This window comes from Sinohyriopsis cumingii, chromosome 7 (genome assembly GCF_028554795.1).
Source record: "Sinohyriopsis cumingii isolate HCF-2022 chromosome 7, ASM2855479v2, whole genome shotgun sequence".
In the NCBI taxonomy this organism is placed as follows: Eukaryota; Metazoa; Mollusca; class Bivalvia; order Unionida; family Unionidae; genus Sinohyriopsis; species Sinohyriopsis cumingii.
The window spans coordinates 7,733,627-7,759,108 of record NC_142967.1 but is presented as its reverse complement, the minus strand read 5'-3'; the positions used below and the strand labels follow the sequence as shown (position 1 = coordinate 7,759,108).

The following is a 25,482-nucleotide window of genomic DNA, read 5'->3' as shown; positions in this document are numbered from 1 at the left end:
CAATACTGTACAGTGTAAGTATACCTTCACCTCGGCAAGATCAGCAACACTAAATACAGACCTGAAGGATGAGTCAGTTAAAACTACGGTGAAATATCAATTCACCTAGAAGACAAACTACCTGAGTATAAGCAAATTTAGACACTAAGTCTGTCATTATTTTTTTATCAAAATGAGAGAGAGAGAGAGATGCAAGAGGTAAAGAAAGACAAAATACAAGAAAATATAGCTTTACGATCTTCCCATGTAATAAACCTTTCACATTCATTTGATTGTCACAGTCTGAATCCAGAGAGTGAAGAAAAACAAATTTAATATGTGATTCAGTCTTATAACAGGAATATGTGACATGCACTTAGATTCAATTTAATTTATAAGCAGCTAAAATAACTAAATTACTCAGTAATCTTCTGTACTTTGTTGAACCAACAGAAGAAAATGCGCATAAGCCTCCATACACAATATCTCCAGCAATTAAGTTAACACCAATGCAGTTATAAAATACACACCATTACATCGTAAGTGAATCTATGGAGTCAAGAGCAACAAACTGTATCTGTTCCTTCCAATTATATCATTTCTTGTTGTAACATTGTTCTGTCGTTTGTATTATATTGGGTGGATTATTATTTGAGGTTTGCTTATTTTATGCAGTGTTTTTATTAATATATATGTTAATATATCCGATACATTTGACATTACAGTGGTTGTTTTGCCAATATACATGGTAGCGATCTTATTACATGCAGTGGTTTCCTCAATATATGGTACTTTCTCAGTTAATTCTGTTCGTGTTTCTTTATATTCACTGGTCAACTCCTGCACCTTTTTAGTCATGGGTTATGTTTGTATATGTGATTTTTGAATCTTTCTGTTTGGTGGTTTATGGTACTTGCCTCCCAAATTAAAGACAACCACTGAATATAAAGGAAAAGAACTTGAGCAACGAATACAAAGAAACATGCATTGATTATAATTTTAAAATTGAGAAAGCACCATATATATATAATGTTAAAATTGAGAAAGCACCATATATATATATATATATATATATATATATATATATATATATATATATATATATATATATTTTGAGGAAACCAGCAGATATGATAACAACACTACCATATATGGTGGCAAAACTACCACATGTAATGTCAGAAGTACTGGATATATTAATGAAACCACCACATATGATGTAAGAAACAACCACATATAACATAAACACTACCTTATATTATGCAAACTAAAGCATATAATGGTCACTGCATGCAAATAATAATCCATCCAATATAAAAGAATGAATAACATAAGACAGTGGTGGTGTCTCATACAGCCGATCAGTTTACTATGACCCTTGTTGACAAAAAGAGACAGGCAGCTCTGACAAATATCTCTGGCCCATAAAACAGGTATGGTAGATAAAAAAGCACATAATTATCTAATCTAAACAAGGTTCACTCCTCCAGTTAAACTGAATACTAATTGTGTTTCTGTTTTCCCCTCCTCCCCCCCATATATATCAGAGAAATATCTTCAGGAATTATCAAAACAAGAAACATTTCTTGCAGCCATGAAGTTTGTGTAGTCAGACTGGTCACAAGGAATGCCAGTCCCATAGGTACTGTCTTCTTTCATTTCCAGGGTAACAAGATTGTATCTGAGCATTTGAAGACATTAATGTTGGTTTAAAGAGAGTTTGATAACTCAGGAGTGACCAGTAAAAGGGATACCATATATACTCACATTCTAGACCGGTCCAACAGCGAACAACATTAACAAAATGTACCATCGCGTAATGCACTGGCAAATTAGGATCTGTTATTTGTTTTATCGATTAGCCCTAGCACACTACATTAGCCCAGATATGTGCATACAGATCGGGATCTGTGTAGTTTGTAGTTGTATCCAAGTTATACAAGAGGATATGTGTTTGTGGTATTTATAACAGTGAAACCACCATTTTGTCCTCAAATCCTGGAAACAGTGCTGTCACCCCTATTCTAAAACCAACAAAACTTGTATTGAAAAGTAGCCAAATACATTACTCTTCATGACACAGCATCAGTCATCAAAATTTCCAACAGTTTATCTTGGATTTTATTGCTGCAAATTTTGATAAATATAAATATTAGACAAAAAAAAAAACTATCTGGTTACATAAGCTAGCATATACAAATTGTTTCATTTGATTTTAGTGCTATTTAGAACCAAAAAAAGATGCTTGATTTGGTTTGTGGTAATTCACATATAATGCATGACACGTATTTACACCCAGACCGCTCCGGTGGCCTAATGGTTAGAGTGTCCGCCTCGGATGCGAGAGATCAGGTTCGATTCCCGGCCGAGTCATACCAAAAACACAAAAATGGTACTAATAGCTACCTCACTTGGCACTCGGCATTAAGAGGTTAGTGTTAGGACTGGTCAGCCTGGTGTCAGGATAATATGACTGGGTGGGACATCATGCTACATGTCTCAGACATGATTGCCCAGTGCTAGGTATCACTTTAAACTGCGACACTGCAGACATCGTAGCAATATGACTGAATTTTTTTTAAAGCTACGTTAAAAATCCAAATCACACAAACACACATACACCCCACCCTCACAACCACCCAGCACACACTTAAATTAAAATTTGCACTTGTAAAGCTGTTTGTCTCTTCAGACATTTCCATTTAGTTACAGCATGTAATCCATTTCCTTCAGTTGCTTTTTTATGGCTGTTCATGTTTTAGATCAAGCTCTTGATCAAGCCATTAAATCCGAAATGCAGATTGTATTCATGCATTCTGTGTGACAAACCCCCATTTAGCTTGTACATGCAGTCATTTCAGTCTGGCCTAACCTCTTCAGGTCTGCAGCAATCTCTCCAAATTACAACTTGGAGTGTGACGAGGACACAGGCCTTCTCTGACAAAAATCAATACTTTCAGTGACTGCCTTATATATTCAAGTGAGTAAAGTACTTTAAAGGCATCCATCTGAAATTATTCACCTCATAAGCTTATACCATACAGAGTCACTTTTTAAGAACATAGTTCAGGAATTAAAGTAGACCCAAACCTTAATATAATTTAAGTAGCACTATAACCTCGGTATAACAATACATTTGATTTAGTTTTAATAATTGATCTGGACAGTGAATAACTGTACAAATCAAGAATGAACTAACAGTCTAAACAAGCAAAATTTATCGTGACAAACAGCAGGGTAAAAAGAATGGCAACGATCAATGAATCATTTTCCATGGACCAGTCTCTTGTCAAAACTCCATTTTAAAAAAATCAATGGAATGAGAAGAATAGATAGCTCTCAGACAAGACCAGGTTATTCAAATAAATACTAACACAGCAGGAGTGAAGCTAGAATTAGTGGCAGGAGAGCTGGAAATAAAATGGAGAATGTCTGAACTTGTCAGTCTTAATTGATTTGTTAGGTTTACATTATATTCTGGTCATTTCTCATGCAGTGAAACATTATATAACCACTTCAAATAATTACATGATTAGATGCAAATGTGAGGTTGTGGAGAAACAAAAAGAAATCACCAATTTGGACGTTACTTAGAGATCCGTTACAAGGGCCAATCTTTCTCTCTTTTTTTCTCCTTTTTTTTTTTCTTCTAATGTTTCCATCATATTAGCAGAGTGGGCATATAGTGTTACCTCTTTCCTTCCATCCATTCACTTCTAATGTTTCCATCATATTAGCAGAGTGGGCATATAGTGTTACCTCTTTCCTTCCATCCATTCACTTCTAATGTTTCCATCATGTTGGCAGAGTGGGCATATAGTGTTACCTCTTTCCTTCCATCCATTCACTTAGCAATATGTTCTGTCTTATCACAAGAAGACCCAAATCCGGTTCAGGTTTTGTAATTTCCTGTAAAAGTTTGCAGAGTTATGGAACTTGTTTGACTTTTTCCCTTCAGTTTTGAAGTACTTTTGACATTAGGGTTGCAGTTAAACAGTACCATTATGCTTAATACTTTTATCTGGTTCTGGGCCTATTTTACTTAAAGCTTTGCCCTTTAGTCGGATCATATTGGCAGGGACATCTGTATCATATGGACGCTATTCTATTTTTATTTTTAGGGAATGACCTTTTAATTTTCTGCTTTGGAGGCAGGATGCAGGGCTGGGATTTTATTTTTTCAAAACTGAATATTTTTGTTTATGTCACAAGATATGTTTTTTTAATTTTTTTATAACCTGATATAACCTGGTTTTAAATAAAATTAAATCCATTTATTGATTATCTAAAAGCAAAAATGCTGTGCAGGTGAAAGTGGTCATAATTTAATAAAGTGTTGAAGAATGCCATGCTGAGCCATTGAACCATTCAGGCTATTCATTTTTCTTAGTTATTATGAAGGACAGATAAATATGGGAATCCCTAGGTAGTGAAACATGAAGCCATGCAATGTAGACTATGTAATTGAAGTATGGTAACTAGAATGTTTTGATGACAGTTGTAACCAGATTTTACTAGGTCAGTATGCTTTGCTCAGGCAAACTGTATCCTGCATTCATTCTTTGGACTAAACAGTTGAACAAACAACATAAACCCTGATCGGCTCATACATTTTGCATTTTGTGATAATTGATCAGGGTCTGTGTTAATTACAGTTGGATCGGACTTGTATTAGTTCTGTCTTTGTATGCCTTTTTCTGGCTCAGAATAACTTCAGCTTTTTTTTACATGCCATTCATGTTCAAGGGAAAAAAGGTTAAGAAATTAACACTAATTAGATTAGGTTTGTATGGGAATATACAATATATTTGATTTCGGCTTCACTAGCTTTCTACTAGCTCAGGAAGTCTTAAGGGTTTTTAACATATTCTGCATGTTTAAGGTGCTCCAAGTCATGGTATGAATGTTATCAATGTGTCTTTAACTTTATTATAGCATAAATCTAGGAGAATGTTATGTAAATGTGTTATGTGTGTCATATGGTACACAAAAGTAAAATGTAGGACAAAGAATGGCAGCATCAGTGAAGATAAACAGTATTCAGAATGGAATTCTAGCATATGGAATTATGCCATAAAATGAGTATCAATTTTGCAAAATGAAATTTAAAAAATGTTTTCATTATTATTTGAAACTAAGTCTGTTAATATGTGTATCTACTGTAAGCAGAATAATAAAACTAATTACAGGAATTACAGACAAGTCCATTTCATAACAGTTTTTAATTTTTTTCAGCTACTGGTAAATATTGTTATTGTAGATTGCCGAAGATGAGATTACATGGCTAATAATGTCATATAGCTTATAAGTTATGTGGCATCCTTAGGCAAGTGATCTCAACAATTCAGGGATATTATGAGCAAAAGATATGAAAGTATTTTTTCCAATTAAAATTGAATTGGAGTTTTGAGATAGATGCTGTCATTAAGTCAATTAAGTATTTGTTCTAACCTTACAGGTAGGACAATTAATTTAAAAAAACAGGTATTATCATACCTGACTTTCCATCTGATACATGTCCATCCACTAGAAAATACAGCTATACGTATATTAGAGCCATGATTATACTGAAGAAAATTGATCGCCCACAATCAAATGTTAATAATATAACTTTTGGGATTTCTTTGACAGGCGTATTTGGAAGTAAAAGGTAGTCACCTGGATTTCATTTGAAGTGCATTTGATAGACAAAAAATTATTGAGCACACACGATCACTGTTTATCATCTACTATTATTGTTTTATAAAGCTGGCACTTTTATTGGCAGTAGAACAATAGTCATATACTTAATCCATGGTACATGTGATTAAATAGGTAATACATTCTTTTATTTTAAAGTTTTTCATTTCTAGAATTTAATGAAAAGAGGAATTATGATAACATTTCATGTACAGGTCCCATTTTGCACAAAAAGACTTCATTATAAATAATGTGATTATAAGTAATTTGATAAAAGATCAGTTTTTTTAAATAATTCTGTTCAAAATATATAAATAAATTCAAGCAAGTTGGGCTCAATAATTTTATATTAAAGAGTTATTTCAATGATATATTACAAAATAGAATGTCTTATAATTCAGCTTTGCTTACAATTTCTACATTTCATGGAAGAACTCATTGCATAATTGCACTTGGCAGATAATGGGAAAAATCTGTGAGTGGGAATCCATAAAATTCAAAATATTTAACCTGCCAGTACAAAACTATGCTTATTTCTTTCATTTAAGAGACTGTCTCGTTAAATATTTCGCTCTCTCTCTCTCTCCTTCCCTCCCTCCCTCCCAAACTTTCTTCTCAACTTCCTTCCTTCTCTCTTTCCTTTCTTTCTTTCCTTCTTTCTTTCTTTCTTCATTCCTTCATTCATTCCTTTCTTTCTTTCTTTCTTTCTTTCTTGCTTTCTTTCTTTCTTTCTTTTCTTTCTTTCTTGCTTCCTACCTATATCTGCTCATTCTTGAATCCACCCCCATGTTTGTAAGCTGAAAATTTAAGTTACTATCACAGCAAGTGATTAGAACACCCCACCCACAACCCTGTTAATAAAAAATTTCTTTGTGATGGAATAAATAGGCATAAATGTATATTAATTTTGAGTAGGGGTGATAGGATCCTCCTCCACCTTATTGTTGTCAAGGAGATGATTGACCATGGTGTTATTGCCTGGATCAAGCAAACAATAAAATAAAATATGAAATCAATGGATGGGATAACAGAGATATGAGCAAAGATGTAGATTAGAACAACAGGAGCACCCATATGTAAAATGTCAATTACATAAAATGAAATTGAACATGACATTTAAATGAAACACTTTCTCTTAGAAATAGAATTACAAAATTTACACAAAATGCAGTTAGCTATTGTGTTAAACTGATAAAACAAATTTCATCATAGAATTGAGCTCAGATTGCTGTCATGTCAGCATAACCTGGCCACTTCCGGTCCATTCCTTGCAGACATCATAACAGTATGACTTAAAAATTATTAAAGCTATGTTAAAAATCCAAATCACACACACACATGCATGTGCTTATTATATTAACATCAGTCTGTTTCATGTCTAAAAATCATGGGTCAAGTAATAGTATTTCTACAAGATTAAGATAACAAATAATATTAAAGAGAATTAATCTGAATGTTCATTTCAGCACATTGAATATGTTTCACATAGGTGGTGCTCCTATTGTGACAGACATCCTGCTTTGTGTTTTATAGATGGAGTAAAATCCAACTTTTAAGAAATGATGCTGCTTTTCACATACTTGATAGAAATCGTGAATACGGATAGATTAAACACTCATTCAGGGTAAAGATGTGTAATAACTTTTGTTTTGTTTTTCAACAGGCATCAAGCATCTTTCATTTACCCATAACTTAAAACCAGTTGGGTTATTTCACTTTATGAACTTTTCCTATCAGATTAGCACAAAAGGCTTTACTGACAGCAGTCTTCAAAAGACTTGACATATCACCCTAGCTATTGTCAGCCAGTTAATTTATGAAATGGTGGTTGATTATATCTGACCTTTTGCCTTTTAATTTCCTCCATGGCAATTCGCTGAATAAACTGCCCTAATGATAGTTTTACATGAGCTGTAAGCAGAATTGTTTACTATTTATACAGGCATATAATGAATTTTTTTTTTTTTTTGAAGTGTACTGAAAATCATGTTATGGCAGGTATAGGCTAGTCAGGGAAAGTAGTCCTACAATGTAAGACATAGCACATGTTGGTTTTGTTTTAGTGCTATGTCTTACTATCCAAATAACGGGCTTGTATAGCATGTTCCGATGTCAGTGACATCGGAACGAGTAGTCTAAGTTTCAGGAATATCTCACACATTTAAGCATATATCGACACTCTTCCACTAATTTATGTGTAATTAATATACTTACTGTGCTGTCTTTATCCTGGTGGAATGAAAATATGACACTAGCAAATGGATGCATTTTCATGTTCCGTTGATATATATTTGAATTTGTTGCAATGCGACGGTAGTTAAGGTATGCCGATGTATGTTTAAGTAGGTTCATGTGGTGGATATGTTTCTTGAACAAAACGAAACATTGCTTTAAAGTTCCAATATGCATAATATATTTTTATTCATTTTATTAAAGAATAATATTTCAACTTAACCCGATTTCGGCATTACTGACTTTCATCGCTTTCCAGTCAACTGAAATGTAGGCCAACGAAACTTTAAAACAGGTCCATTTCTTTTATGAGGATTTGAAGTTGTTAGAGAAAAGACATCAGAGTAAGTAAAGTGTAACTAAAACATTATGACTTTACTCAGTAGAAAAGTGCCATATTTGTAGTTGCCAGTTGTGTGAGATATTCCTGAAAATTTGACTTTCGTTACAATGTTTAGTCGACATCAAAACACACTACACAGCGCTGTTAGTTAGGCAGTAAGACCCTGACACCCAAAACGTAAATATCAGCGTCATGGTCTTACATGTAGGACTACCAGGGACAGCTGCCTGGATATGTCCTTGAAAGAAGCACTTAGCTCCCATTTCCTTGGCACCATATAGCCAATAATATATTAAAATTGCTGTTAAAATTGTTAGAAAAAATGCAACTACTATACAGTCTGGGCATTCATCCAATTAGAAAAATGCTATCTGACTTACTTGAATGGATGATTGACCAGGATTTTTTGACCTTTGACATTTGATAGTGAGCAAAATCTTATTAGCCTGATGTTATCAGTTCTCATCTATATAGCTGTTGTTAATTAATATGTTATTTGTTCCTGAGATTAAATTTTAGAATTGAATGTGAGAATTTTAAGCAAGAAGTGAAGCCTGATCCAGTGTATTTAGGGCAGAGAAGACAAATCTTTTTTTTAGTCAGACTGAGGGGTCCAGTTTATTTAGGTTTGAGAACATGATTCTCATTTCTAATCAGAATATGTACTACTGGGTCGGGCGTATTTAGAGTTTAGAGTGATGAAGACAGATCTTATTTCTAATCAGTGAGCAATGTGCTGGATCCAGTGTATTCAGGGTGGAGAAGACAGTTCTCATTTTTAATCAGACTGTGTGCTGGGTTCAGTGTATTTAGGGTGGAAAAGACAATTTTCATGTTTGATCAGACTGAGGGGGCCAGCGTATTTAGGGTGGAGAATTCTCATCTTTAATCAGACTATGCAGATTCAATCTAACATGCTTTTAATAGGGTATGGAACTTTGTTCCTGGCTCTATACATTAGGGATCTTTAACAGTTACTGTCCATACATGTATATCTAATACTAATAATAGAGTGACAAGGGATCTATTGAGGGTCTGAAATGGTAAAGAGGGTACATTCATTCTGATAGTGTTGAATCAGTCTTAATTGTGACATAGTTTTTATTTGCTGTTTGTGAAAATGGGAAGCAATTCGAAGACATCCGAATGATATTATTCAGTGCAGAGTGAATACATATGGTCTCTCTTCCATCAAGGATAACCAGAGGTGTTGCAGAAGCAGTATGTGTGAAATACACTCAAATTGTTTTCAGAATATCTTTAAAATGTGCTGCCACATGTCCTTCAGAAGAAGGTTTAGCTATTTCCTCTTTAAGGTTTTAAACCAGGTAGATATGTTGTAGCCCACATAACAATGACCTTCACACAGTGTGCCTGGAGTATACTAAAATTTCCCTATGTGACTTCCACAACTTTTTAAAGGTACACAAGGTGATACCCCATTATGTACACATAAATGTGACTTCCACAACTATTTTAAGGTACACAAGGTGATTCCCCATTATATACATAGGTATGTGACTTCCACAACTATTTTAAGGTACACAAGGTGATTCCCCATTATATACATAGGTAAGTGACTTCCACAACTATTTTAAGGTACACAAGGTGATTCCCCATTATATACATAGGTATGTGACTTCCACAACTTTTTAAAGGTACACGAGGTGCATACCCCATTATATACATAGGTATGTGACTTCCACAACTTTTTAAAGGTACACAAGGTGATTCCCCATTATATACATAGGTATGTGACTATTTTAAGGTACAAGCAGCAGCTATAGCTCAGTTGGTTTAGAATTGAACTGGTATACCATACCTGCCCAGGTCGGCCAATGTCATCTGCCTCTGTGTGTCCTTCAGAACGGTACATAGCTTCCATTTCCTAAGCATGATATAGCCGAAAACGTGTTCAACCAACAAACGTATGAAGATCAGATTTTTTAAAGTTTTTTTTAAAATGTAGTTTCTTGTATGTTTTGTTGCCATCATTAATGATTTTGTAAATATGAATATTTGAAAGTTAGGCTGGGCAGTATTCTCTAATGGTTCCATACGAAATACGATCAGACAGCAATTTCTGAAGTTTGTGTCAGGTCATAAGACCATAATACCAAGTTTGTTATATGATATCTTCCTTGGTGTATATGTCACCCATACACAATTGTTATTTACAACATTTTTAATGGCATATAATTTTACAAGGAGCGTTTAAAATTAAGGCCTTTACTATTTTTGCATTTGATGTTAATTCCTCATCCAGCATTGCAGAAAACTGAAAAATCTGTAAATGACTTCTCAGAAATCACCTAACGGAAATTGTCAAAATATGACGCCAAGCATATTAACATGCACAGTTTCATAAAAAATGTGTAGTTTAGGTCTGCTCAGGCTTAAAGAAGTTGTAATAGTATGTTATTGATATGTTTGTTTTAAGTGAGAAATTATATGAACTATGGAATTTAAATGAAAATCATGCTGACCCCAGGCACGAAGTTACTGTAAAGGCACAACATATTTATCACAAGTACTTGTCTTGTCAGCAGTTGAAGCATTATGGCAATCCACTGGCAACAATCCACTATGCTCCTTTATCACCCAGTGGCTGCCAGCCCTTAGATTTCCATGTTTCTCATGATTATGCATAAATCTACTTAACCATTCACTGAGTGCAAGTAGAATGTTCTTCTTATTGTGACCCAGCAGAACCTTTCATGCTGTTTGAATGAGTCCAAGTTTCTCTTCCAAAAAGAGTCACTTATTGATTGATAAAATGAGCACTTTCATTGCTGTGCTGGAGATCGTTACATTGTGTTGTTGATGATTTTCTTTTACAAGTGCTCATGAAAAATGAGGAAATCTCAGCATGCCTACCATAGCAGATTGTGGCCTGTGATGATAAGGTAAAATATATTGGAGTCTTTTGTGGGCAACAATGTTTCTAAACAGTATAAAGCTTAAAGGAGACATGAGAAAAAAGTTAACTTTGGCAAGCATTTGTTCAGAAGTTTTCAATATATTTTATAAGTAATTTGGTGTATTGTGCACATTATCTTTGTTGCCACGATGTCAAACATTTTCCCCAGTGTTTTCAACATGGAGTCAAGGCAAGAGTAAGAATCTGTGAGGGAAGATTAATTCGTGTTTTTCATCCGCAGCTGCTGCAATCGGGCTACAGATTGGCATGGACATTTACTTAAATGTCAAACAAGTGACCTCTGTCAAATATTGGAGTGGAAAAGCCAAAGTATGAGCATTGGATCAAAAATAACTGTTCTGTTTTCGTTGAATCGATGACCTACTTTTGTGAGTGGCAGCCTCTGTAAAGACAGAATCAGACAATTCACAACGTTTCAAGGTCTGTAGAATGAAGACTTGTTGCCCAGACACAAACTATACTCTGGAAAGATCAATCATTTTTCTGCACAGTGAGCATCCATTCTTGTCAAAAAAATTTGAGCAAATCATCACTCCCAAAAATGTAAGTACCCACTTTGCCATTTCAGACCATCATCATTAGATCCCTTGTCATTTTATTATCAGTATCATTTATAGGTCCATGAAAAGAGAAAATTAAAGGACCCCCTTTGCTATGTATTCACAAAACCTTTTGGACACAAAGTCAAGCTCAAGGTTTAAATATCTGATGTACTGAAGCTTTGATTGCAGTGATATCATAGAACTTCTTCCTAACTTTTGTTTCCCTACATGCATGCAAAATTTAACTTAAGCAACCTTACTACAATTGTTGCATCTAATATAGTTTTATTATAGAACATTCCTTTCACAAATTCAGGATGAGGTCCTATATTTCTCAAAAATATTTGAGCGAGAATTGCAAGCTTAATGTCACAAAAATTACACATGATACTTAGGTTAGCTTGCATCATAGGAATGTGCCATTCTAGTTGTGTGTGTGTGTGTGTGATTTGGATTTTTAATGAAGCTTTAACAATTTTTCAGTCGTATTGCTACAATGTCTGCAGTGTGGCAGTTTATAGTGATGTCTAGCACTGGGGCATCATGTTGCAGACATGTAGCATGATATTCCATCCAATCACATTATCATGACACCAGGCCAACCAGTCCAAACAATAACCTCTTGATACTGAGTGAAAAGCAAGGCAGCTGGTAGTACAATTTTTGTAAGTCTTTGGTATGACTCGGCTGGGGATCAAACCCACGACCTCCCACATCTGAGGCGGACACTCTAACCACTAGGCCACCGGAGTGGTCCTCATTCTAGTTGAGGACTCCATGTAAAAACAAAATCTGAAAGTTATGTAATGGATAGTTCTGACCTCTTAATCAAAATGCGCATTACTTATTTTTGACCAGAAAAAAATAGGAATCGAATTCACTGTGTAGTTGTTCTTTTTCTACTATTTATCAATGACTTAGCCTTGTATCTAGCGCATGCTAACACAGATCTTTTCACTGATGATTCAACATTGCATTTATCTGATAAATCTCTAGACTCCATTAAAAAGAAACTTCAAATCAACCTCAACAATATATCAGTTTGGTGTCATCAAAACAAAAATGCATATTAACATCTCTAAAACGAAATGTATGACAATTGGAACAAGGCAGCGTCTATCTGCTAACATAGATTTACTTCTAACTCAAAATGGCTTAGACGTATCTATTGTCAAAAATCAAAAAACTTCTTGGTATCTACATTGATCAACACCTCAGCTGGAATGCGCATATCGATCACTTATGTGCAGTGGTAGTCAAAAGAATAACTCTATTAAAATTGCTTTCAAAATTTCTACCTCCACAATCACTTGAAATTTATTTTTCGGGTTATATACTACCACTGATAGATTATGGCTGTACCATATGGGGAAATACATCAAATTATAATCTGTCCAGAATTGATAGACTCCAGAAAAAGGCAGCCTGAATAATGCTGAAACTTCCTGTTATGACTCCCTCAAATGTTTTGTTTTTACGTCTGAAATGGCTACCTATACAAAAACATATTCTTTATTTTAAAGGAATCATGACATACAAGTCTTTAAACGGTCTTTCTTCAGATTATATCTGTAACATAATTGAACTAAGATCATCGAATACTGAGCGTAATCTCAGATCGATGACTAACAATGATCTCCAGATTCCTTGGTTGAAAACCAATCATTACAAAAGCTCATTTTCTGTATCAGCACCTACTGTATGGAATTCCTTACCAATGAGGATACGTAATTCAACTTCCCTTGCTTCTTTTAAAATACTAGACCAGCTGGAATGACATATTAAAAGTTCTGAATAGAAAACTTTAAAATCATATCCATAATTGATATATATTTGTATGTTTCCCAGTATAGTCACACATAGTCATTCATGTCAAATATGTACGAATGAGTGTGCGACGATACATGGTTATGTGCATGATCTTCTATTTTTATTTTTTTATTACAAAAACTGAGGACCACATGGCAGATGGGTCAGCCATGGCCAAACGTGTTATCCTCGTTAAAGATAGTTTATTATTATTGTTATTGTTATTATTGCTATCTATCATATTTGCTCACAAGCACGAGACTGTGTTTGATTATTTTCTGTATATTTTCGACATGTAAAAATATAAACATTATTTCACCAGTAAGTTTTTATATTTCATGGTTTAGTGTATAATAAATTGTAATCATTTCATCCACAGAGCTGTTTTCAAATAATTAAATTATCCTTGTGTGTAGCAATTAAAGCCATTATTCAGCACGCATTCGGAAAGATTCTTTAATCTTGTGGGAAAGTTTAAGAAATTTTGTCAGGAATATTCCAATGAATATGTTGTTGATGCGTTGAATCTCCAATTTTGAATAATGCTTGTGAGCCAGAGAAACAATATGTGTTTGGAGACTACCATTGGAGACCGAAACTGTCCATTCTATCTTTAATCTTATTAAAGCTTTATATTGTCATTGTTGATGGACTTTAGGCTTTGCATTGTCATGGTCAATGGACTTATGGCTTTGCATTGTCATAGTTGATGGACTTTAGGCTTTGCATTGTCATAGTCGATGGACTTTAGGCTTTGCATTGTCATAGTCGATGGACTTTAGGCTTTGCATTGTCATAGTCGATGGACTTGAAGCTTGCTCAGAAGTTTTCAAGAGATGAAACCAGGCTTTATTTATAATAAAGGCTCACCTAAGGAAGATCTTTTCACTAATATTGTAATCACCCATGCAGTTTGCTGAAACTTGGTCACTAATATTGTAGTCACCCATGCAGTTTGCTGAAACTTGGTCACTAATATTGTAGTCACCCATGCAGTTTGCTGAAACTTGGTCACTAATATTGTAGTCACCCATGCAGTTTGCTGAAACTTGGTCACTAATATTGTAGTCACCCATGCAGTTTGCTGAAACTTGGTCACTAATATTGTAGTCACCCATGCAGTTTGCTGAAACTTGGTCACTAATATTGTAGTCACCCATGCAGTTTGCTGAAACTTGATTTGTTGTGACATACAAATTCATATAGTCCTGTGATGAATAGATTGTCTGACTTAGATTTAATGGTATATCCCAAGACTGTCATGACAAAACTTTAGCATTCATCCATTTTAACTTTCAGGGATATGGGTCTAGGATATTTTGAAGAATTACATGTAGCTTTAAAAAGGAATATTCTCTTAATGAGAGAGGGGGTTACTATATCCAGTATATTGAGGAAAGCAATTCGTGGGGTAAATTTTTAAAATTACTCCAGTTAAAAAGTAACACTGGGGCACCCCCCCCCCAAAAAAAAAAAAAAATTGTCTGTATCATGCAAGATGGCTTTCAATACCTTTGTATTGAATTTCCTTAGCATTGATATCATCCATATTGACATCATCCATATTGACATTGATCAGTCAGTAAATATTGATGGAAATATTATGTCATTACATCTTAGGACACTTGGATGATCTCATTGTTGTTGAGTGGTCAACATTTTGCTATATACTTAAGAATAAAACTACAATAGGTGGCTTAGAGGGCAGGCAGCTTGTTCTATTACAGACAGAGGTAACCATTAACCACAATGCAGCCAGCCCACCAATTCACCTTGTTATATCTGACTGACATTGAGACCAGACAGATAATAAAAGTGTTAGCCATCTGTCATGGGACTAGTCAGTCCAGGGTTCATCAACCTGATAAAGTAACTTGCTAGGAATGTTGTGTCTTTTTCTTTTGACTGGCCCACAGTAGAAATAACACAGTGTCAGTATTTTTATGCAGCGGTAACATACTGCATGAGGGTGCTGTACTTATTTAGACTAGTGGTTAGTACATAACACATGGTGATCTTGTTAATCAATCATACATATTGCTCGTGTTGATGATATTCGGTCATTGTTTCTTGTGTTGTGTCTGGTTATGGACTTGTCAAATTCAGCATAGGATTTTACTAGGCACCATTCTTTCATTAACTGTATCAAGCACTGACTGACATACAGTAATACAGGACAGCTGAACCACCAACCCTCCACATTGAGGTGAGTACACTTGACGGACCTTAAATTTTAATTGTGTTGTGTTAAAGATATGGGAATTGAAATTGCTACTCCTCAGGAAAAATTTACCTTTTTCAATCCATTTTTTATTTTATGTGTGTGAGAGCCTAGGTCATGGTAACATGACTAGAAAGCCATTGTTGCTGAAAGTGGTCGGGTGGTACATTACTATGGTATGGAATTCATTAGAGAGAAGAGGGGATTTGGACTTGGCTAGGAATGGAGGAATAATGATGGTACAAGCACTAAACCAACTTTTCAATAAGGATATGTTATTTAAACAGATAATATTAGAACAGACAGATTTTAATCTTTGCTGGTAATTTTGGCAATTATATGAAAGTAATGCTTCAGCTCTGGATGTGTCAGACCATTTTTGATCAAGTTGAATTGTTGTTGTTGGCACAAGTTTATGATCATAAAGGAGATGCTGCTGTACACTATTTAGGATTGGCCCTGCAGATCAATCAAGGGATTCTCCTCTCTCCTGGTGCTAGAGGAATGTTGACTGATAAGGCATGACACTAAAGCAGGGTTCAGCACAGAACATGCTAGTGGAATGGTTACACAGACATGTAAGGTTACAACTTTAAAATAGGAACCCTTAAGCCCAGTCAGGTAGCATTATGGCTGTTTAAGGTGCCATTATTATAGTGAATTGAACATAGTCTCAATGCCATCTTGTTGATTGTAGGTGGTTACCCTCCAGTATTCACAAGTTTGTCAGACTAATTTGCCACTTTGTGGCTGTGAGAATTTAACTTATCTTCTAATTTGTTATGCCCCCTCCACTTATATATATCCACAATCTCGATATAGGTGGGGTCCAAAGACATTTTTTTCTTGGTTTGTTTTGTGAGTGGTTAGTTGTGAGTATGGGTGCTTCACATTTGTAAAGTGACCAACTGTTAGCATTCAATGAACAATTTGCTTCAACCAAGAAAAGAAGAATGAAAATGGGGAGGGGGGCTGAACTCAGCTATGGATCTGTTATGACAATAACATAATAATCATGCATTATTGGTTGAATATGTGCTGAAGTTTGCCTGAACACGGGATACTTTTGAGAAGAGGGTTCAGAGTCTTACCACAAATGTTGTGGCAAACATTTGCACACACCCAGTCATGTACAATCATATATTCTTACCTGATCTGTTAATTAGATACTATATTCCAGAAAACAACAAAATATCAATTGTGTACCAAATACCTGCATAATGGATTTGTTTTGTTTTTTTCTTTCTTCCAAACCCTACAATATTACTCCAACAGCATAATCAGTTGCATTGTTGAAATAAACTAACAAAATCTTGGGCATCAAGCAAACCATAACCAGCCTGATTCTTGCAGTTATTGAGACAAAAGTTACTGTTTTACAGGTAAATATTGATTTAATAAAATAATTTTAATAAAGATTTCTAATCTGCCACACTGAGTCATCTTGAGGAAATACCAGTTATTAAACCTTGCAGCTGAAGATGTGACATTGTTCTCCAGTCTAGTCAAGCCAAGGGCAAAAGTTCAAACAGAGTTTGTCAAGTAGAATAACAAGTATGACTGAAAGTACCATATGACACATTCAAATACAGGGTCAACTGTGAATAAATGAGACCCACCAGGTACATGTGCCTTTACCAAGACTAAAGTGTGCTATCAGTGGCACCTGTGCCATAGGTTGCGGACACCTGCACTATTAAATAGTGCTGAATTACTAATGTCTGTACTATACATGTACAAGTGAAGAGTTTTTGATTTATAATGCATGACCATGATAATGGTAGGCAAGTATGATGGTAACTTTGTCCATCCATATGCATATTCATTCCTCATGTACTATATGTACTTGCTTAGAAGACAAGTCTAGCTGCAAACTGCACAGACCCAGATCTGCCATTGCATAATGCACTGGGTCTGTGCAGTGTGTTGGGAGTGATCAGTAGAACAAACAACACAGACCCTGATCTGCTGGCCCATTATGCTACGACAGATCAGAATCTTTGTTTCCTGCAGTTTGACTTTACTTATAAGTGAGTATACAGTAATATATTTTAAATGAATATGAGTTGTTGGAATAAGGAAGCATTGACCCCAGTCTGACAGCATCTACAAAAGCAAATCAGGGTGTTCACTGTTATGCATGAAATTCACAAGGATAAGCAGTACTACACCTTAATGATATTCCAAAGCAGATTTTAAAGATTTCTGTTTGCTAAATTATTAAATAACATATGGAAATTAAAGATTGTTAAGGTTATGTTTGGAATGTGAATTACAGAAAATAATAGAAAAGTATGCCAATTACTGGATTCTTAAATTAGTTGCATCTGTGTTCGAAGCTTTGCATAAGTTTCAGTGTTTAACATCATAATAGTTTCACATTATAACATGAACTGTACAAGTCACTTTCATTATAAAATTTTGACAGTACTAAAGATTTTAGTGTCCTGTATTTTTAGAAGAATTCTTTGGAAGGTTGACTGAGGTTTCCTTTTTTGTACAAATTACAGTAGGTCTATTCCTCCCCTTTGTAGACTGTTTTCAAACTGTGACCTAATAGCCTTAAAATGACAACAATGAATGAAATATGTGTTGTTTTCAACAGGTCTAACTCCCATTTATACAGAGATATTATTTTATATTCTCCAGGGCTTGTTCATTTGCATTATCTTGCATAATGAGATGTCAGTCTTTCATCAAGATAATAAATGGTTGAGAAATGATGGACTTGGGTCTGCCATAAGATTACAAAAACATGTTCCCAAAAAAATGACAAGACTTGTTTGAAATTATTTATCAAGTCATTAATTTTTACTTTGTTTGAAAATAATTCACTTCTTTTGCAGAATAAAAATGTCAGTTCTCAAGAGAAAAAAATTCTGCTACTAGTTTTCGAATAGATGACCTGTCATGCATTTCATCTTCAGAGTCACACTTTTTGGGTAAACAACTACTCTGTATCCAACACCATTATTTTCCTTTCATCAACCATTTGTTATGCAGTATGGAAGATGGGCTGCTCTATGGCCAAAAGCATTATTCTCTGTCCATGATTATTTATTCTGCAGCCTGGATTTTACCCTGAAATGCCCCATCACTTAGAAACTTTCCCTCACACCTAGTGGCCAGACAGTGACTCTTGGATGATAGAACAGCCAAATGACCAAACATTCGATTTTCAGCAATTTTCAGTTATAAATTATAAGAATTTTGCTCTTTCCAATATTATGTTTTCACACCTGTAAGTTTAATGTTTTCACAGCATTGCAACCTTGCATGTTTCTTAGATCAGTGGTAGACCATTTGATTTATGTACTCTTATTAGTCATCAAACACAAATCATTACCACACACCCAGAGTTATTGTACAATTACCAGATGAAACTGTGAATTCAGTGAACACAAAAAAGAAAGAAGAAACAAAAACATTTAAGAGTAATTAAAAATCAGACTTTCCTTATAAAAAATTAAGAAAATATCTGCTGTCTGCTAACATTGACAGTTGTTGGCGTGATGAACTTTACATTTTGTCTAAGAATATACTCAGAAGTTATATCCAGCTGCCAACAACATATATCCTGTCGCATATTGCACTGGCAGATCAGAGTCGTTGTTGTTTGTTCTATTGATTGTTCCTAACAAGCTGTCTTAATGGCATGTTATGCAATGGCAGATCTGGGTCTGTGCAGTTTGACTGAAGTTATAAGCCAGTATATTCTGCAGCTCCCAACACTACTTGGCATTTATTTGATTGACTAGGACTGACCTCATTATTCATCGTCATATTTTCCAGTTTTGTTACAGTTTATCTGTTTTATCCAACCTGTTGATTGCTGTCTTCTTTTAGAAACCACTCTTGGACAAAAATCCTACATTTCAGTAACCAAGAAAATGTGCCTTGTGATATGTGCAGAGCTATTTGTATGCATCTATTTCTAGCCTTTGCTGTTACTTTATTGGCTTAATTGTTTTTTTTTGTGTTCCCCCTCCCCGAATCTTGCTATATCTTAATCAGTTTTTGAGTTGTTGACTTTGGAAGGCTATCAAGAGAATTTTTTTATTTCTGAGAAAGGAACTGTCAGGGAAGAGGAACATAGTTTTGAGAAAGAAAAGTGGATCACTGCCATCTCACCTATGTCTGCATGGGTTCGAGTCTTGGATTCAGCCAATGTGGGTATGTGAGAACGCTTGCCAGTAGCTTCTCGTGGGTCGGTGGTTCTTTCCGGGGTTTTCCCGGGTTCTTCCTCCACCATTAATACTGGCCGCCATGTATAGCCTATCGTGTGCCGAAAAATGGCATTAAACTCTACAACAACAACAACAACAGAAAGAAAAGTGAACTGAGGATCATTCTTGTATAAATGGAACAAAATCTCATTGTCAGGTAACAAACTCTAAAGTTTCTGCAAAAGTGGGAACATACTAAATTAATTTTCATGAACCATTTAGGTATTTGCATAATTTTTATGTAATTTGTAACCTTGCCATGCATTCTGTTTAAAAGTGGTACATGAACTTCCACTTTCTGTGCTTTAACATACATTAACCTAAATGTCCCTATATTCTGCACTGAAACATGTGCTTGCAATCACAATAGCCACTTCAAGGCTTGTTTCCTTTCATTCATGGGTACCAATCTGTTCCTTGTGCCTGGGTTATTTTCAAACTATTATGCCAGTATAGCCTAACAGGATAAAGAAATATTCTTTATTTTTGTTATTGCTTTGAAATTGGCTCTCATCAACTGCTACACCCATTCTGTATTCACAAATATATTACCATGATCGTTTGGGTGGGGGGGGGGTTTGTTTTGTTTTTCAAACCCTGCAGCAGTACTGATACATGTATTTGATCAAGGTATGCCTGACAGAGCTTTATCAGTGGTTTTAGGGCAGTAGGATGAGTCATTCTGGCTGCTAGTTCTGCATGTTATGTTTCCTCACAAAGTTTACACTGACAAGTGTTTCTTATCTAAGCCTTTAAGTTACTACTGCACTATTTTTTGGCAGGCATATCTGTGTACAAGGCCTACCTGTATGCATTCATTATCCCCAATGTTTATTGGGTCTTTCTCGATGGAAACTTAACATAGGAATCACGTTGTCATGTGTGATCATGTCCATCCATATGTTCATTCACACCCTGTATTTTGCTCTCCTTTTAATTCAGTGTCATTTAATCCCACCCTCACATAATTTGGAATACAGATGGGGATGGGCATACGAGTTTACATACATGTACACCAGTTTTAAACTTGGGAACATGCTTACACCCGAATAAGAATCTTTTACACAATCTACAGTCCAGTGTTTGGAATTTCATATCTTTTACACAATCTACAGTCCAGTGTTTGGAATTTCATATCTTTTACACAATCTACAGTCCAGTGTTTGAAATTTCATATCTTTTACACAATCTACAGTCCAGTGTTTGGAATTTCATATCTTTTAGACAATCTACAGTCCAGTGTTTGAAATTTCACATCTTTTACACAATCTACAGTCCAGTGTTTGGAATTTCATATCATTTACACAATCTGCAGTCCAGTGTTTGGAATTTCATATCTTTTACACAATCCACAGTCCAGTGTTTGGAATTTCATATCTATCATACATGCCTTACAAAAGTCATTGACTTTCTGTTAGATGAAATGAATAAAGAACATTTGATTTTGTTCTTTATCTTGAACTTTGATTTAGTAGATCACAGTATTTGTATTTTCAAATTACAATATGATAATTTTAATGACTTAATTCAATGATTAGCTTACACTTACCACAGATCTTCTAAAGTTAAAACTTGTCTTCCACAAAGGTCAGTATTGGTCCATTGTTATTTGTAGTCTTAATTAATGTCCCCCCACCACCTAATTAATAAGAATTCCAATACAGACAAATGACACAACATCCTTAAATGTCATTAAAAGCAAGGTGCAGAGATTTGAAGGATTTTGAACTTTGATGTAAAAATAACAAAATGTAAACCCAGATAAGACTTTGCCACCTTGAAAATCTTGTTATAGCTACCTCTTATGAATGGATGGTCATATCAAAATAGGGTATCATTAAAAGGCCGTATAATGTCTGGTTGGTTCTCAATGAAAATCCCACCAATCAGACATCCAGTATGGCTGCCATAGCAGCCATCTTGAAAATATTGTTATTGCTACTCTTACATGGATGGTCATATCAGCATGGGGTTTACACTAAGGGACTTGCTATCGCTACTTGTTGGTCCTAAATAAAAATCATGCCAGTCAGATTAAACTTGTTAAAAAATGCTCATTCAGCTATTAAATTATTATAGTAAAATACCTACGTGGGGACTGGGAGGCAGTCCCTTGCCAGAAAGGGAGGTTACTTACAGTTCACAACTTGGGTATTCTAGTCCCAGTTCAAACATAGTAAAATTGTTGTGCATGTCAAATATGCAGAATAAATATAGTAATATCATGCGAATGCAGATTTCAAATATAATGTGACTGAATTGGGGAAAAAAATGGATTACTGAACTATGAAACAGATTGCCTCCTAGTTGCCTTGAGCTTTTTTATCTCTCCATATTTTTTTTTACTGCTTTGAAAATTGTTTATAGGTCATACAGAACTAGTACTAGATATATTTCATTGGTATATTGATTCAGCTTGTTTTACTTTATGTGTAACCATGGAAAATGTTTTGACATCTTAAAAAAACTAGGCCCTAAATATGATAGCTTTACATAACCAATGCCAATGTTTTGATATTTATCAGAACTAGGCCCATGATATGAGAACTTGACATTCCCCACATTGAGTTCTCCACCATCTACCATTCCCAGACTTTGTTGATAAGCTTGCAGGTGGGGTAAGGAAGAACTCTATCAATAATGGGTCATAAGATCAAAGGTCAAGGTAATCATTACTGAAAGATGACAAAATGTTTCTGTACAATGACTCATTCTTCAGCATATCCAGTTACCAAACTTTGTGGATATCTGCCACTTGGCAGAACCATATAATATTGGGATTTCTAAAGATCAGGGGTCAAGTTTACTGTGATTGGAAGAAGATAAATGATTCTGCACAATAACATTAATTATTCAACACATATTTGAACCAAGCTTTATGGGTAGCTTGCAGTGGGGTAACCTATTAAGTTTGCAGTCAAAAGGTTGAAGGTCATGCACAAAAATTTCAGTTCTCAACAATGTACTTTCAGCATTTGTATTCTATATATAGATTCATTTCTAGTTTTTGTTTATGTAACTGATTATATGTTTGTACATGTATAGAACCATGCATGAGAACCATTTTTAAAAAAAACAACAAGAAAAACATTTGAAATATCCATTTTTGTTTATACTGGTAGAAAAATACAGAATGACACAAATACAGTATATACTTGCTTATAAGTATAGTCCAGCTGCAAACAACATAGATCCTGATCTGCCAAGTATAATGCACATGCAGATCAGGGTCTATGTTTTGTTCTACTGATTGCTGTTAACAAACTGCACAGACTCAGATCTGCTGGCACATTATTTAGAGCTGTCGATTTGCAGTTGGATTCATAAGTGAGTATATACTGTAGTATTTTTCTACATTTAACCTTGAGATTTTTGTTTCATAGTTCCTAACATATTTTCAGCTTTAATGATTGTACCGATCATCATTTGGCAACATTTTCAGGCAGCACAGACCCAGATCTGTTGGAGCATTATCTGGATTTATTCATTTTGCAGTTTGACTTGTTTTATAAGCAAGTATATATGGTCGTGGGTTTTTTTAATACCTAGAAATACTAGTTTCATAGTTCCTTACATATTTAAGATTTTAGTAAATGTGTTGATCATCATTTTGCAACATTTTCAGAAGATAAATGGATTATTTTTGATGTGTCTTGTTAGGGGTATATTGATTAATGATGTACCTTTTCCAGTTGTAGACTCAATTCTGCGTGGAGTTGAAATTGGAACTAGAAGACGACCTCGTCAGATAAAAGATAAAGAGCAACAACAGCAACAGCAGCAGCAACAGCAAAGTGCAGCAAATGTATGTATATATTTAACATACCTATATTATTCAGCTTTTAGGAGAGAAAATTGCAAGATATAGTGATGCTCTTGTTTGCAGTGGCAGTGTCAAATGTTGTGTGTCAGAGAGAGAGAGAGAGAGGATAAACAGTCTTCTACATAACTCTTGTACATATCATCTGATGTGTTAGTAAATACTCACTCCCCACCCCAACCCCACTCCCAACAAAGACAGCTGATGTTTTTAAGTAAATACTCACTGCCTACCCCAACCCCACTCCCAACAAAGACAGCTGATGTTTTTAAGTAAATACTCACTCCCCACCCCAACCCCACTCCCAACAAAGACAGCTGATAAAAGTTTCATGCAGAGCCTCATATTAGAATAGATCCATACTTTTAGTGAGGCTTCACCGATAGATTAGAGTCATTGATTTGTGGGCCACTTGAAAGACTATTGATATACTGAATTTATAGTTGGTATTAAAACAAGATATAATAACTGCAAAACTAAAACTGTGTATGACCATTGAAACAGTAGCATAACAAGCCAAGTAATGACATATTTAGTAGCTTTTGTTTAGTCAGTAGATAATGTATTTCTTCAATGACAAGACCATTGGGGAGTCTTGTGTATCTGTATACACTAGCCACAAGGCAGAATGTATTGTTATGTCCATTTGTTGTTGTTGTTGTAGGGTTTAACACCATTTTTCAGCACACAATAGGCTATACATGGCAGCCAGTATTAATGGTAGAGGAAGAACCCAGGAAATCCCTGGAAAGAACCACCGACCCTCGAGAAGCTACTGGCAGGCTTTCTCACATACCCACATTGGCCGAATCCGAGACTCGAACCTACACAGACAGATGTCCATTTGTAGCTTACCAATTTTATTTTTGCACAACAACTGAGTTGTCCACCATTTACAGCTACCAAAAGCTATGTACATGTTGCACTTGAGGTAAGAGAGTACCCCATAATTTTGAGAGTTTAAAATGTCAATGTAAAGGGTCACTGGCAGAAAGAAGAACAGTATTTTCTACACAATAGCATCAGTTCTGCATCACATACCTGGACCAAACTTTGCAGACAGCTAGCGCTTTGGGTAAGAATGAAGCCTATCCATTTTGAGGTCAAATGTCAGGGCCAGTGTGACCAAAAGAAGAATAAGGGTTTCTGCAGTAGTCGTTATAAAGGACTATTAAACATGGGGAGGGCGTATAATGTGATGCTTACTGTTTTAAAGAAAGTGGAGAATGAGCTTATTTTTGGGTATGGCTTTTTGTTGTTAGAGTCTAATTATCAAAATTTCTGATGTAATACACTTCAGTCATCATTACTGTTCCAGGCAGTACTGTTAAAGTAACTTTTCCTTCAGATATCTTCATCATATAGCATAAAAGGATTTAGAAAGCATATGATTTTAAGAAAAATCCATCTAGGTTGCCAAGCCTTCTTCAGGAAAGTAGTGTCTGATCCTTCATTGTTGATAGTAGCAAACATTGCACCTGCACGCATAGCACACATAACAATTGTAGATCAGGGAATCTTTAAAAGTTAAACAATAACTTGTCATTCTAGATTCTATCAATTCAAAATCAGATATACTGTTTTCCACAACTTTGAACGATGTGAAGCTGAAAAATATCATGCAAGGTAAACTTTTAAGTTCAAGTTGAAGAAAAAAAGATTTCCAATAAAATTTGTTTACTATTTTTTT

At 35.0% G+C, this 25,482-nt stretch overlaps 1 protein-coding gene across 1 annotated transcript in view; it reads left to right on the top strand.

The window, feature by feature from the left end:
• LOC149794699 (uncharacterized) overlaps nucleotides 1–25,482 on the top strand; it is a 265,989-nt gene that overhangs the window by 141,167 nt on the left and 99,340 nt on the right. Inside the window, exon 6 of the mRNA XM_089964317.1 lies at nucleotides 23,665–23,777. Within this exon, the coding sequence (XP_089820443.1) occupies nucleotides 23,665–23,777 (113 nt within the window). The remainder of the gene's footprint in view (nucleotides 1–23,664; nucleotides 23,778–25,482) is intronic.